The 14,770-nt window shown below is 39.6% G+C and overlaps 1 protein-coding gene across 1 annotated transcript in view; it reads right to left on the reverse strand.

The window, feature by feature from the left end:
• LOC118831978 (methylthioadenosine phosphorylase) overlaps positions 1-14,450 on the reverse strand; it is a 58,115-nt gene extending 43,665 nt beyond the window's left edge. Inside the window, exon 1 of the mRNA XM_036739460.1 lies at positions 14,329-14,450. Within this exon, the coding sequence (XP_036595355.1) occupies positions 14,329-14,361 (33 nt within the window). The 5' untranslated portion in view covers positions 14,362-14,450. The remainder of the gene's footprint in view (positions 1-14,328) is intronic.
• Between the last annotated feature and the right edge of the window lie 320 nt (positions 14,451-14,770).

Raw genomic sequence — 14,770 nt, forward strand, 5'->3', positions numbered from 1 at the left:
TCCTATATTTAAATTACTAGGAGGAGGGCAATTTTTATTCCCTTAAGAAAGTAAACCTTAGGATAGTTTTGTTCTCTTACTTAATCTACTTAAGAGCTCACTATTTTTTATACTTCAAGGTTCAGTGTCACTTCAGTGTATCCTCCTGTGATGTAGAGCATAGACTGTCTCAGCTGACCATCTGAGTTGTTATGCCTTGTCTCCCTCCCCTCCAAACCCCTGCCCCCAAACAAAACCCACTTTATGGTAAAATCTTCCAGTGATGAGCTTCTTCAAATTTTGCTATGTTGGTCCTAAGCAAAGGACCTATGCTCAAAGACCTTCCAGCTTTGTAAAACCTGTCAGAGCTTCTATTCAACTGAAATCAAGAACCCAGGGCCATCTCCCATGCTATTAAATAAGGTATGCATGGAATCCATAAGGTATTAAAGTAGTCCTTTTAAAAGATTTTTTTACTATGAACTTTGTAAAAACTAATCAACACAAATGTCTCAATATACAAAGAAATTAAAAAAAAAAGATTGTCTACAATAAAGTAAATTTCTGCTATGTATGCTCAGCTTTCCCTTCACAACTACCCACAACTTCTTTCTTTCCTTCTTTCTTTCTTTCAAAATAATACAATTATAACATGGTAGCGCCAGCATTATCCAGATTGCCTGCGTCCTCTTCAGAACTTCCTTCTATTCTTCTGTTTCTTTAAATGTTTCATTGACATTCTTTTCTTCCCTTTTTTTTAGTTTCACTACTGTTCCTCCTCAACAATCTCCCCCCTTTAAAAAAGGGAACCCTCCCCCCAGTAACGAATAAGTCAGTGAAGCAAAACAAATCCCAAGTATTGGATGGGTTGGAAAATATGTGGCTCAACATCTCTAGTCTACTGTAGTGATTTCAGTTGTGTCCAACTCTTCCGTGACCCAATTTGGGGTTTTCTTGGCAAAGACATGGAAGTGGTTTGCCATTCCCTTCTCCAGCTCATTTTATAGATGAAGAAACTGAGGCAAACAGGGTTAAATGACTTACTCGGGGTCACACAGCAGCTAAGTGTCTGAGGCTGGATTTGAATTTAGGTCTTCCTGACTCCACATCTGGGGCTCTATCCACTGTGCCACCTAGTTGCCCTTACTACCTTTATGCAAAAAAGATGGAAAGCATGATACATCAGTATTCTGGAGTTGGAACTGGTCACTGAATTGATAATAGTCCTTTAAGTCTTTCACTGTTCTTTTTCTTTATGATATTGCAGTCATATGAACTGTTTTCCTGGTTCTGCTCACGTCACTGTATCAGTTTGTAAAAGTCCTCTCAGGTTTCTCTGAAACCATCCCTTTTCATCATTTGTTATGGCAAAATAATATTCTGTTCTATTGCAGTCCCACACACCTGACATTATAATTTTCCTTCTCTGTATCTTTGCATAAGTTATCTTTTATGCCTGGAATACTCTCTCATCTCTGACTCTGCTAGATTCCTTACCTTTCTTCAAAGCTCACCTCAAATACCTCCTACATGAGAGCTTGACTGATGACTCCCTCCCTACAACTGCTAATTGCTCTCATCCCTGAAGTTACCTTGTATATACATACACGTATATGTATACACTTACAGGTATACATGTTATTTTCCCTAATAGAATAGAAATTCCTGAAGACAATACTTTGTTTGATCTTTGCATTCCCCAGTGCCTAAAATAGCACTCAGCATACAGCAGGTACCTAATAAATATTTAGGGATTGATTTCTCATCCTGATTCTTTTCCTTATTTTGTCATACATCTTCTGTAAAGAGCCATAATAAGTATAGGAGGCCTTCACTTTATTATCTTGGAATGATGAGGATACTACTCCAAGTGGTACGAGAGTCTTACTCATACATCCTCAAATTGTGGTATGAAAATACCACATACATTTTCTTTCATTGTTACATGACTGGGCCACTTCCTTTTCTGATCACATAAACCCTTGTATCTTATCACTTCCTGAACACAGGAAGTAGTCACAGGCAAAATGCTATAACCTGCTCATGTTCCATCCACCTTATCACTTTTTCTTGCTTGTCTTTGGGTTATTTGAAGTTTTAATTCTTTTGAAGCAGCGGTGTTCAATGACTCACAGCCATTAAACACTGTCAGAAGAATATTGGTGTTGGAGGTAGGTTTTTGCAGCAGGCAGCAGTCTGAAACACTGCACGATTTCCCAAACGCAATCAGCCTGATTGCCTCCTGTAGCTCTGGGACTGGACTAGTTCATTATTCCGCTTGTAAGCATTTGTCCCAAATACACACTACTCATCCAGTTACATGCCATACTTGACCAATATGTAGTTTCCATACTTTATTTTTTCTCAAGAACACTTTGTAGTGTTCTAAGACTCAATGAAATCAGCATCATATCATTTATGAATGGGAGACGTTGGAGGACCTCACCATCAATGGTAGGCCCTGCTTCTGTTTAGCCCTTAACTGGGGAACACTTTGGATAAACATGTAGGCCCTGCTTCTGTTTAGCCCTTAACTGGGGAAGGTTTTGGGGGAACATGTATTAAGATCTCACTTAATGTCAATTTTAACTTTCTTTCTTTTTATTATGAGATTACCAGTGAACAAAAACATTTCAATATACAGATCAAAAAAGCACTGAATGTGAGGCTATGTCTGCTACAGTTTATTTAAATGTATATAAAATTGCTATTTGTGTCCCCTTCGGAACTTCATTGTTTTCTTTTGTGCATTTTATAATATTTATTAATGTTATCATTTCTTCCTGGTGTGTCTCTCTATTACTACCCACTAAACTTATACCCTCCAAATAAGCTCCCCAACCCTATAACAAATAAATATAGAACAGGAAGTCAACTCAACACATGATCATGTCTGAATGTCATGTTCTGCACCTCTTAACTGTCAATTATCTGCCAAAAAGCAAACTTCATCAGTCTCCTAAAGTCATTATGTTAATGTTAATATTAATCAGATCATTGAATAGAATGATCTACACAGACACATATCATGGAATTGTGAATAATTTTGATGTTTGTATGAGACACCCTGATTACTCAGAAACTTTCTTGAAATTTTAAAAAAAACCAAAGAGTATTATCTTATTTTCTCTCTACTTCTCAGCTCAGTCAGCTGTGTGATAAAAAGAATGCCATATGCTTCAGAAAAATCACCTGTAAAAAACCTTTGTGTTCCCTTCTCAGGTTTTTTTTTTTTTATCAAGGATAAACTTGATAGATGCACAGATAACCTTCCTAACAATTTTTATAATAATGGTAACAACAACTCACATTTACATAGCCCTTTCAAGTTTGGAAAGTATTTTCCTCACAATAGTAGGAGGTAATTCTGATGCTATTATCTCCCCTTTATAAGAGAAAACTGAGGCTCCATCAGTTCACCAATCATATGGGCAGTGACTGTTATAGGTAGCCTCAGGTCTTCCCAATTAAAATCCAGGTCTCTTTCTACTGTGCCCCATCTTCTCTCTCTCACACACACACACACACACACACACACGATATATATACACATATACATACATATATACATATAAATGAGAAAGCAGACATGCAGACCAATGGTTGCTGGTGTCTTCTCAGTCAGTTTCCCCCTACCCCCACCCCATATTCATAATCCAAGTTAATTTGACAGAATTCAATTCCTTCATTTTTCACATGAGAAAACTTCTATCCAGAGGGGTGGGGTGACTTGCCCAAAGTGTTGCTGCTAATAGCAAGCTCAGAATTACAAACTAGGTCTCAAGTATCCCAGTTCAATCCTCTTCCCAAGTTTTCCCCTCAACAAATAAATCTTTCCTAAAATATTTTTGATAACTTGACTTTAAAATCCATCAAATCTATCTTTATATTCAAATTTCCTCAAAGCACTTTATAATCTTCCAGAGTGTATTAGCACAGTGCCTGGCCCATAAGTAGGCACTTAATAAATACTGATGGATTGATTGATACAACAAATAACGATCATGAACCATGTGGCCAACAGTGTCATAGACGCAGATTGTAAAAGAAAATGGACCTCATTGAGAAGGATTGTAACACAGGGTACAATTAAACAACATCCCCAAGCACTTAGTGCTGCTACAATGTATGAGGACTAAATGCAACCCACAGCACAAGGATACAAGATCAGAGGAAGCAGAAATAAGTTGAGGAAAGCTTGTCATGATGGGATTTGAGCAGAGCATTAAAAGGCAAATAAAATGGGGATAAATATAAAAGAAAAAGGAGAACAAAAAGAGAACCATCAAATTTGCCCTTTAAGATATCCTGGACGTCAGGACTGTGCCTAAAAGTCTTTTTAATTTCATTTTTAGCACCCATAACCTGGTTTAGAATGATCCAAGAAGAGCTCCAGAATCTTTCCTTGGTTAAAAACATTTTAAAAGCAGATTATGGTCGGGGGAAGGGGGTGTCATTAGAATTTTGTGGAATTACTTTTTAACTTAAAAAGTTAATATTTATAGGGGAAAAAAAGAACTCTCAGTACCAGTCTTGCACAACAAAAATGATGATGGAAGAAATAAAGAATATCTAAAGTGAATCAACTAAAGACTTTTCAGAAGGACCAATTACAGAGGCTGTTGGCTTGGCCTTTTCACTAAGGAACTATATGAATTCAGGCAACTACCTTAACTTCTCTGGACTTAATTCTCATTAGTAAAATGATGAGGTTAGACTAGATGAGGCTATTAACTTTTTTGATGTCAAGGTCTGGTCCCTCTATCAGTCTGGTGAAGTTTATGAATTTCTCTGAACATTGTTTTTAAATATATGAAATAAAATAAGTATGATTACAAAGGAAACCAATTTAGTGACATATTTAATCTCTGTGTGTCTCTGTCTCTCTCTCATTTTCCAGACTCCAGGGTAAGAACTTCTGAACTGCATCATTTTTCAAGGTTCCCTTCCATGTCTGATATTCTACTATCTGTGACTGAAGTCATAAATTCTACCAGTTCTAATTTAACTCAATGGCTTCTGCATTATGGAAAATTAAAATTAATCAGACCCAGCTGTTTTTAAAACTGACTAAAACTCTGTGTGGCTTTGCTGGATGACCAGACTGCTACAGTAGTCTGCCCTTCAGGGCTGACACAGCTATTTCTTGCACATTGGTGCCACCTTGTGGCACGGCCTTGGAAGCTTAAATAAAATGTACTTCAGTGTACAATTTAAAACCATGTAAAGAAGTTCAAGTTATCAAAACATTTTCAAAAGCCATAGAAATATTAACTAAGTAGAAAATGAAAGCCAAACCCATTACATATAGAGCTATATATTGCTCCCTTCACCTGCATTGTTTAGTGTTTTCCTCAGCCTTTCTTTAACTTGTTAAAGTCATTCATTTAGTGGGTTAACATGCCAAGCACTATCCTAGGTGCTGGGGGCACACAGCAAAAACCCAGTTCCTGCCTTCAAGAAGCTTACTTTCTAGTAGAACAGAGAGGGCACTTTGTAACCCTCATATCTTGACTATATTTTACCACATGGAATGTTTATTTTGAATTCGTGTCTTATTTGCCTTAGAAGACATAAGCTCTGGGGAGGGACATCTTCTTTGTAGAATTAAGATTGTTAGAGCTAGATGGAACCTTAGAAATCATCTAGCCCAACCCTGTCATTTTAGAAATGAAGTGAAGACAGGTAAAGTGACTTTCAAAGTAAAAGTAGAGGTAGAACTGGGATTACAATCTGAATCACTTGTCTCCAAGTCTAATTATAATAAATGACATTTCTATTGCACTTTTACGCTTGCCAAACAATTTACATACATTCCCAATTGAGCCTTACGATTCTACTGTGCGAGTGACAGATGACATAGGTACTATTTCCTCCATTATGCAGAAACCTGAGGTTCTGAAAGTCTAATATGCCAAAGGAGGATTGGCGTGAGAATCTTCAGGACTCAAAACTTCTCACTCTATCCCACTATACTATACTGTCTCTCTGGGCCTGGTCCCCCCTCCAAAACTTTTGCACACAGAATGTGCTCAACTAATATCTGCTGACTGAAATGTTAGTTTATTTAGCTAATCGTTTTCTATGAAAAGGTTTATCTTTTTAAAAAAAAGTTTTATTAGAAGCTTAACATCAATACAACCAAGAAAACTTTTCAAGTAATTTCCATTTAAATGAATTTCAATGTATAAGGTATAATAACATCAATTCAGCCATTTCCTTTGCTTATGGTTCTCTTAACTACTTATCCAGCCCTAACCTCTCTATAATTTCTAGACTCACATTTATAGCTCATCTCAACTGAAACATCTCAAACTGAATTCCCTAAACATTTTAAAATCAACATGTCTGGAATTCATTATCTTCCTCACAAAAAAATCTTCCCCTTTCCAACCTTCTCCTCTACTGTCAAGAGCACCATGATCTTCCCAGTCATCCAGGCTCTATATTTAAGTGTCATCCTGGTCTCCTCACTTTCTCATCCCCAATATCCAAACTGCAGTCAAATCAGTCAGTTAATAAATATTTATTAAGTACCTACTATGTGCCAGGCACTGTGCTAAGCATTGGGGATACAAAAAGTGGGAAAAGACAGTACCTGCTCTCAAGAAGCTCACAATCTAATGACAGGGTAGAGACAACAAGCAAATAAACATGAACAAATAAACTACATACAGGATAAACAGTCCTGTCAAGTTTACCTTCATAATCTCTTGAACGTGCCCCCTTATCTCCTCTGACACTGCCACCATCTTGGTGTATACTTTAAACCCTCACACCTAGACTACAGCAATAGTCTGCTGTTTTGTCTCCCTGTTTCAAGTCTCTCCCTACTCCAGTTCATCTTCCAATCAGTCAGCTAATAAACATTTATTGTTTATACAATATTCCTTGCACTGTACTAAGTGTTGTGGAAACAAAGATTGGCAAAAGATAGGCCTTACCCTCAAAGAGCTCACAGTCCAATGGAGGAGACAATATGTAAAAAATTATATACATCTAAGCTATATACAAGATAAAAAGAGAAAAAAAAACTTAAAGAAAGCAGTACAATTAAAAGGGGGTTAGGAATTAAAAGGGAGTCTTCCTGAAGAAGATGGGATTTTAGTTGAGACTTAAAGGAAGCCAGGTAAGGTGGAAGAAGCATGTGGGACAGTTGTAAAAAAACACTCAGTGTGTTGCTCATGGAACAGCAAAGAGGCCAGTGTCACTGGATCAAAGAGTATGTGTTGGAGCGTAAAGTAATAAGATGGATACCTGGAAAGGTAGGAAAGGGCTAGGTTATGAAGGGTTTTAAATGCCAAACAGAGGATTTTATATTTGATCATGAAGGTGATAGGGGGCAATTGGAGTTTATTAAGTAGAGAGGTGGACCTGCCTTAGGAAGATCACTTTGGTGGCTGAATCCCAACCCAATTCCATCAATGTCAGTAGCATCACAGTACTACTAAAAAAGAAGGCCCATTTTCCTATTTGTCCATCAAAAGCTGCAGCCGAATGAGAATAGGCAGAGGGACTAAACCTACAATTTCACTGATAGAGGAATATTCCAACAAGTAAACCTTCTCCATTAAGATAAACACCTTCTCTGAAACTTCCTCTTAAGAGAAGTCTCTAGAGGACTGAGAGTGACTTGCCTGGGGTCACACAGCCAGTATGCATCAGAGGTGGGACTTTCAGCTGGTCTCTATCCACTATGGCAGACTGCCTCTCAGTCAAATGAGATCTATGAAAATTATTCCTTTTCAAAGCTGCTACAGTCACATTAAAAAGTGATCTAAAGTTTCTAAATGTTAGTCACAACAGAAGCCAAGTAGGTTTGATCCTTCTGACAGCCATGATTATTAATAAGGTTAAAGTTTTTGGCAAAGAATTGGAAACTGAAGAGATGCCTATCAATTGGGGAATGGCTCAACAAGTTGTGGTATATAAATGTAATGGAATACTACTGTGCTACAAGAAATGATAAGCAGGCAGATTTCAGAGAAACCTGGAAAGGTTTACATCAACTGATACAAAGTAAAGTGAGCAGAACCAGGAGAATACTGCATGATGATCAACTATGAATGACTTAGCTCTTCTCAGAAATACAAATGATCTAAGGCAATTTCTAAGTACTCATGATTGAAAATGTTATCCACATCCAAAGAAAGAACTGATAAAGTCTGAATGGAGATCAAAGTATATACTAATTTCACTTTCATAATTTGTTTTCATGAATCTTTTTTCACAACATGACTAATATGGAAATATGTTTTACTTGATTGCAAATACATAGCCTATATCAAGTTGTTTACCATCTTAAAAAGGGGATCGTGGGGGACAGGGTAAAAAAATTTGCAACTCAAAATTTTAAAAAAATGAACGTTAAAAATTGTCTTTACATATAATTGGAAAAAAAATGAAATAGAATTAACCTTAATGTGGCTCAAGAATCTCAGCAGTGTGAACTGTGAGACTGAGAAAAAAACAGTTACTAACTATTCCTGGTTAATTATACACTAGAGCTATATGGCTCATCCTGGGAACTAGTATAACTGACTAGCCGAGATGGAAAGGCAGCATCCAGTTTCCATAATGTAGACAAAGAGCTTTCAATACAATTTGCTTTGCAAATAAGCATTTATTAAATACCTACTATGTGCCAGGCACTGTGCTAAGCACTTTACAAATATTATCTCATTTGTTACTCAAAACAACCTATTATCTTTATTTTTCAGTTGAGGAAACTGAGACAGACAAAGGTTAAGTGACTTGTCTAAGGATCACAAAGTTAAGTATTTGAGCAGGGAATTGAACCGGAGTCTTCCTGACTTTAGGCCCCTTGCTATATCCATTCTATCACCTAGCTGCCTAGCTGCAGCAAAGCAAGGAAGAGATATATGATCAGTAAGCAGAGTGGTTAGTCAGCGGTACTTACAAAGTATATATTAATTAACTGTGTGACCCTGAGCAAGTCACTTAACCCTGTTTACCTGAGTTTCCTCATCTGTAAAATGAACTGGAGAAGGAAATGGCAAACCACTCCAGTATCTTTGCCAAGAAAACCTAAAATCAGATCACAAAGAGTCGGACACAACCAAAAAGATTGAATAACAACGACAATTACTTATAAAGTCATTGACTAAGATTCAGTTAGTAAAGTACAAGGGACTGTACTAGATCGAGTATACTAAAACAAAAATGAAAAAAGTTTCTGCCCTCAAGCAGCTTACAGTCTATGGGGGGGGTGGTGGTGGAAAGATATGTAAACACATAAGCACAAGATAATCTGAGGAGAAAAAGAGTATTTGTTTCAGTAAGGAAATCAGGAAAGGAGGTGGTCCCTGAGCTGAGTTCTGAAGAAAGCTAAGGATCCAAGAGATGGGGGTGAAAATGTAGTATAACCCAGGTACGGCGGGAGGAGGGGGACAGTCTGGGCAAAGATCCAAAAAGCAGGAGATTGAATCCCAAATTTAGAAAACAGATGTTAGGCAATTTGCCTGGAACATCAAATACCTGAATGGGAGTTAAATATGAATGCGAAAGTATTTGGGGAGCCAGAGAGAGAGTTTGTATTTCATCCTAGAGAAAAGAGGACACCAGTGAGGTTTCTTAAGGAGAGAGACATGGTCAGACCTATAGTTTAGGATGATTATTTTGGCAGCTGTAAGGAAGATTAGATTAGAGATGTCAAAGATGACAGTGCCCTCAAAATAAATAAGGAAGTTTTGAAGAATAATAGGTTCATGGAGGGAAGCCAAATTCAGTTCGGGATATTTTTATTTGAGATGCCTTTAGGTCATCCAGGTAGAAAGGTCTAGCAATTAGTCATTGATCTTAGTTACTGACCAGAATAGTTCCCGAATGGAAGTAAGGAGGGTAACTGGGGCTAGATTTAGGTTTGGGAGTGTCAGGCTATTGGGAGACACCCTGTTTTCCAGAGCTAAGGCCCAGCAATCAAGCTGTGTCCTATGCTTGGCATAAGAACAATCCTTTGTACTCTGGCAAAATCACACAATTATCCTACTGCTTTGACCAGCACCGAGTATCTCTAAGCTCTGATAAGCACTGGACAAGTACCCATGTTCCGGTCATAAAGCCCCGCTATGAATCAAAGTTGTCTCGCTGTTGCTGTTACCTGTCATTGTCAGAGCTACAGCTCACTGCAAAGCCACTGGTCTAAGTACTGAGATTTTGCCACACTGCCTCTGGTCCCCCCACTAGGAGCCGGCCCCGATATGTGTCTAGATCCTCTCCTGGCTTGCAAGCCCTTTCTCTCACTTTAAATTAAACTTCTCCTGCTCTGTTTGCCTCTAGCCATCCACAGGTTAGAGGCCAGGAGACAGGAGTTATCAGCATGAGGATAATCATTCAGCTGATAAGCATTTATTAAGTATCTACTTAATGCCGGACACAGTGCAATACACAGCACATAGCAGGCACTTCATGAATGCTTATTGGGGATACAAAGAAAGGCAAAAAAATAGTCCCTGCCCTCAGGGAGCTCACAATCAGGAAACAATAAGCAAATAATGAAGGCCCTAGTATTAAGGAGAGTTCAGCAGGTTTCCATTAAAAGTTGAGCTTTTGGCTGGGACTTGAAGGAAGACAGTTGTAGACACAAGGGAGACAGTTCTAGGCATGGAAGACGGCAGTGGAGATGAACTGTCTTGTGAAAGGAATAGCAAGGAGGTCAGTGTCACTGGATAGAATTACTATTCTAATTACTATTACTACATTGTGGGGGATGGGGGAATATCTGAAGAGCTTTGGACCAAAAAGAGAGGATTTTGTATTTGATCCTGGAGGTTATAGGGAGCCATTAAAGTTCAATGAATTAGTGGGGAGAGAGGTGACGAGTTCAAACAGCTTTAGAAAAACTATTTTGGCAGTTGACTGGAGGATGGACCAGAATGGGAATGAAATTTGTGGCAAGCAGACCCACCAGCAGGCTATTATAATAGTCCAGGCATTAGGAGACAGAGGGTCTGGGAGGGTCTACACTAGAGTGGTAGTAGTGGCAGAAGAGAGAAGGGGGTGTATTTGAGATGTTCCAAAGGAGAAACTGACAGGCCTTTGCAAAAGATTAAACATGGAGGGTATATGGAGGGAGATATGAGGAGTCAAGGATGGCATGTAGGTTTTGAGACTGGGGGTATGGCAGTATCATATGGTGGAAGAGGGATGAGTTTAGGAGGAAAGAAAATGAGTTCAGTTTTGGACATGTTGAGTTTTAACATATCTACTGGACATCTGGTTTGAAGTGTCCCATGTAGTTGGGAGTTATGAGCCTTGAGGTCAGCAGAGAAGTTTGAGTTCGATAAGATTTGAAAACTATCAGCAAATAAATAAATCCAGGAGAGTTGATGAGATCACTAGGTTGACAGTAAATGAATTTATGGGAAGTGATGAGAGAACTGTAAGAGAGAGATAGAAAAGGGGGCCTAGGATAGTCTTCAGGTTTAACCTGTGGTTGGGAGTAGGACGTAGACAATGGGATATGGAGAGATCTAACAAAGAAAACTGAGAAGGATCTGACAGGTAGGAGAAATAGAAAAATGCACTGCTATGTAAAACAAGGGAGAAAACCATCCAGGAGGAAGGCAGTGGTTAAAAGCATCAAAAGTTTCAGAGAAGTCATTGAGGATGAGAACTGGGAAAAGGTCATCAGACTGAGCAATTAAGAGATCATAGGTATCCTTGGAGAGAACATTAGTTAAAAGGTGGAGGTCAGATACCAGATTTTAAGTGGTTGAGAAATGAACAGCTGGTGATAAAATGCAAGCAGATGGCTTTTGGGGGAAGTTTGGCAGTGAAAGGGAAAGCGATACAGGATAGCTTCAGAGGTCAAGGAAGGAGAACTGGGTATGTTTGCATAGAGCAGGGAAGGATCAAGCAGAGAGGAGAAATTAAGAAGGATCATTTACAAGCATCTACTACGGACCAAATACTGCTTAGGTGCTGAGAATATAAACACAAAAAATTGAAGTTAAAGACAAAATAAGAGGAAAAGCTTGCTCACTAGAGGTAAATGGTATGTGGAATTAAGAAAGAGGACTATGTCTTCATTAATAATTGAAGCAAAGGAATAAAGAATGAGATGACAGTTGGTTTTTTTTAAGTGTAAAATAAGGAACTTATGACCAATGACCTTTATTTTTTCAATAAAGTAGAGATGGAGGTATTGTGCTGAGAGAAAGGGGTTGGTATGGGAAGCATTCATACAGCACTTTCAAGGGAGCGTAGTGATTTACACATATTCTCTCATTTTAACCTCACAACAAATTTGTGAGATATCCGCCCCCCCCCAATTTAAATATAAGGACACTGAGGCTCAAAAAGGTAAAACTACTAGCTCATTGTTACACAGGTAGTAAGAGAGGCAGAGGTATGATTTGAATCCAGGTCTTCCTGCCTTCAAGTCTAGCACCATATAATTATATACTTCAAGTCTATCCACAATGCCAAGCTGAGTAAATAGGGGTTGGAATGGCTATGGGAAAAATGATAAAGATAATAAAGGGATAAAAGTATTGCACTAGTGATGGTCTAGCTGAGATTGGAAAACATAAATTAGTAGTGTACCCAATGGGCACTGTTGTGTGTCTTTTTCCAGTGTGAATTCAGCAGCACTCAAGCAAGTATGGAGACAATAAGTAGGTGGTTGGGGTAACAGCCCTTAAAACTTAAGTTTTGAGCTTAAAACTCTTAAACTTGCACTAAGACTTTTGGGATAGTCTGAATATAGCCCAATTAGTTAATTGTAGGGTGAAGACTGAGAAGGGGGGTAAGAGTGGTCAGGAGTGTCAGACTACAAAAATAGGTCTAATAATTTAGGCAGTTGGAGAAATGGAAGGATATGAAAGGTGTACAGAGAAAGGAATTTCAAAATTCTGGATCATGGTGATGGTAAAATGAAGAATAGATGAGACAAGTCCTGAGTGTGTCTGAGGTAGAATGGAAGTACAGGGAATGAAAATTGAGGGAAACAGTGGGTTCCCAGTTTTTCAAAGGGGAAATCAATGTGTTTATGGGGCCACCTAACCATGAGGACTGGGATTTCCGTAAGAGGAAGAGCCAAGTTCTGAATTCCTAGGAAACGAAGGTTGAACACCTGGGAGCCAGTGCATGACTGCAAAAAAATGTGGATATAGTGGGAGGGGAAGGGGTTCCAGAGAGTAAAATGGAAGGGAAGGAATACCACTGTATATGGATTGGCTGTAGTGAATAGAAATAAAAAAAAAATTAAGCACTTGTGAAAAAAAAGAGAACATTTTCTCGAATGAAGTGCTGATAAGTCATTTTCGGTTGGAGGACATTAACTATGCTATTGGCTAATAATAAACAGAATCCCACATGACTTTTTTAAATTTAAAAATATATGCAGCGTAATTCTCCATTCTCTAATGATACCATCAGAGGAATAAATGTCTAAAAGCCCTTGGGAAGACATTTGCACTCCTGCCAAAGATCAGTTACCTTCTCTGAGGCCAAAACTTCCCACTACACAAAACACAGTTACGCAAGTGATAAATGTGCGCACCAATAACAGACAAAACCTCTTTTAAGCCAGACTATCTCAAGGCAGTATCTGGCCTAGAGGAAGAGACTTTAATGCAAAAAGCCTCTTTACTGAGAGAATTTAAAAAAAAAAACAGCATTTAAAAAAGCATAAAAAATCATATTTCACAGATTTCATGCAGCTGCAAGGCACTGGGCTCCCCAAATCTAAAAGTCTGTGTGGGACGCCAGATAACTGGGGGTGCCCCCGCGTATTCAGCCAACTGCATAGTAAATGTGAACGCGACTACCCACGTGGGCGGAAAAGAGGAGCAGAGAAAAGGAGGAAGGAAGTAACTGTAACTTGTCCAGCAGGGCAAGAGATATGTAAGATTTTACCGGATCCCCACCAGGGGTGCTTTTTTTTTTTTAATGTAGAATGGGAGCTCTGGTCTAGAATAAATGACCTCTAAGACCCCTTGGTGCTCTAGATCTTGAAAACTACAAATCCTCCCCCTCCAACCCACGCCCACCCCCCAAACCCCAGGCCACACTCACTGCAATCCGTAACAAAAGGGTGGATACGAAGGGCCCACGCCTGACCGCGGCTCATGGCCAGGAGTCCAGGCCTGGGTGTGGACTGCTGCAGAGGTGCCCCGAAGCAGGGCGGCTTCTTCAGCACGCGCGGTCCACCAGCGCGGAAGGCGATATAGAGGGTCTAGTTTCCCCTCCTCCCAGGATAGTTCACGTCAGTCTCCCGGGGGTGCATGGGGAGATCGCCCGGGGGTCCCAATCTCAGATCCTCTGCTGGGCTTCTCCTTCTCTCTGGGAGTTTAAGCTACAGCCCCTATGGTGCTTCTTACTCACCTTCACAGGCGGGGCGGCGGCTACAGGGCCCATGTTTGCAGGAGAGCTGGGCGGGAGAGAGGAGGGCAGGCACGGAACACGCAGACAGAGTGGAGACTGCAGGCGGGGTTCCGACGCCGCTAGCGGCTGAGGGTGGAACAGAGCAGAGACCGCCGGAGAGGGTTCTGGCCCCTCCTATTTCTTGCCCCGAGTTGAATTGGTTGGTTGAGTGGGATCCCACCCTCTCGAGCTATTGTCCTCACCCCACCTCGGAGCCATTGTCCCTGCCTCCCCACACCGTCACCCCCCCCTAAGTTTTTTAAATATAAAATTTTTAATAGACCCTTCTCCTTATGCTCTTCCACCATATTTCTCCTGTTCCAAATCATTAAAGCAGAAATCTCTGTCCCAGGAAGGGTATTCCTAGTTAGACCTAGTGAGTCTTGAAACCAAGCCTCTCTTT

The sequence above is a fragment of the Trichosurus vulpecula genome, chromosome 9 (genome assembly GCF_011100635.1).
Source record: "Trichosurus vulpecula isolate mTriVul1 chromosome 9, mTriVul1.pri, whole genome shotgun sequence".
Lineage (NCBI taxonomy): Eukaryota > Metazoa > Chordata > Mammalia > Diprotodontia > Phalangeridae > Trichosurus > Trichosurus vulpecula.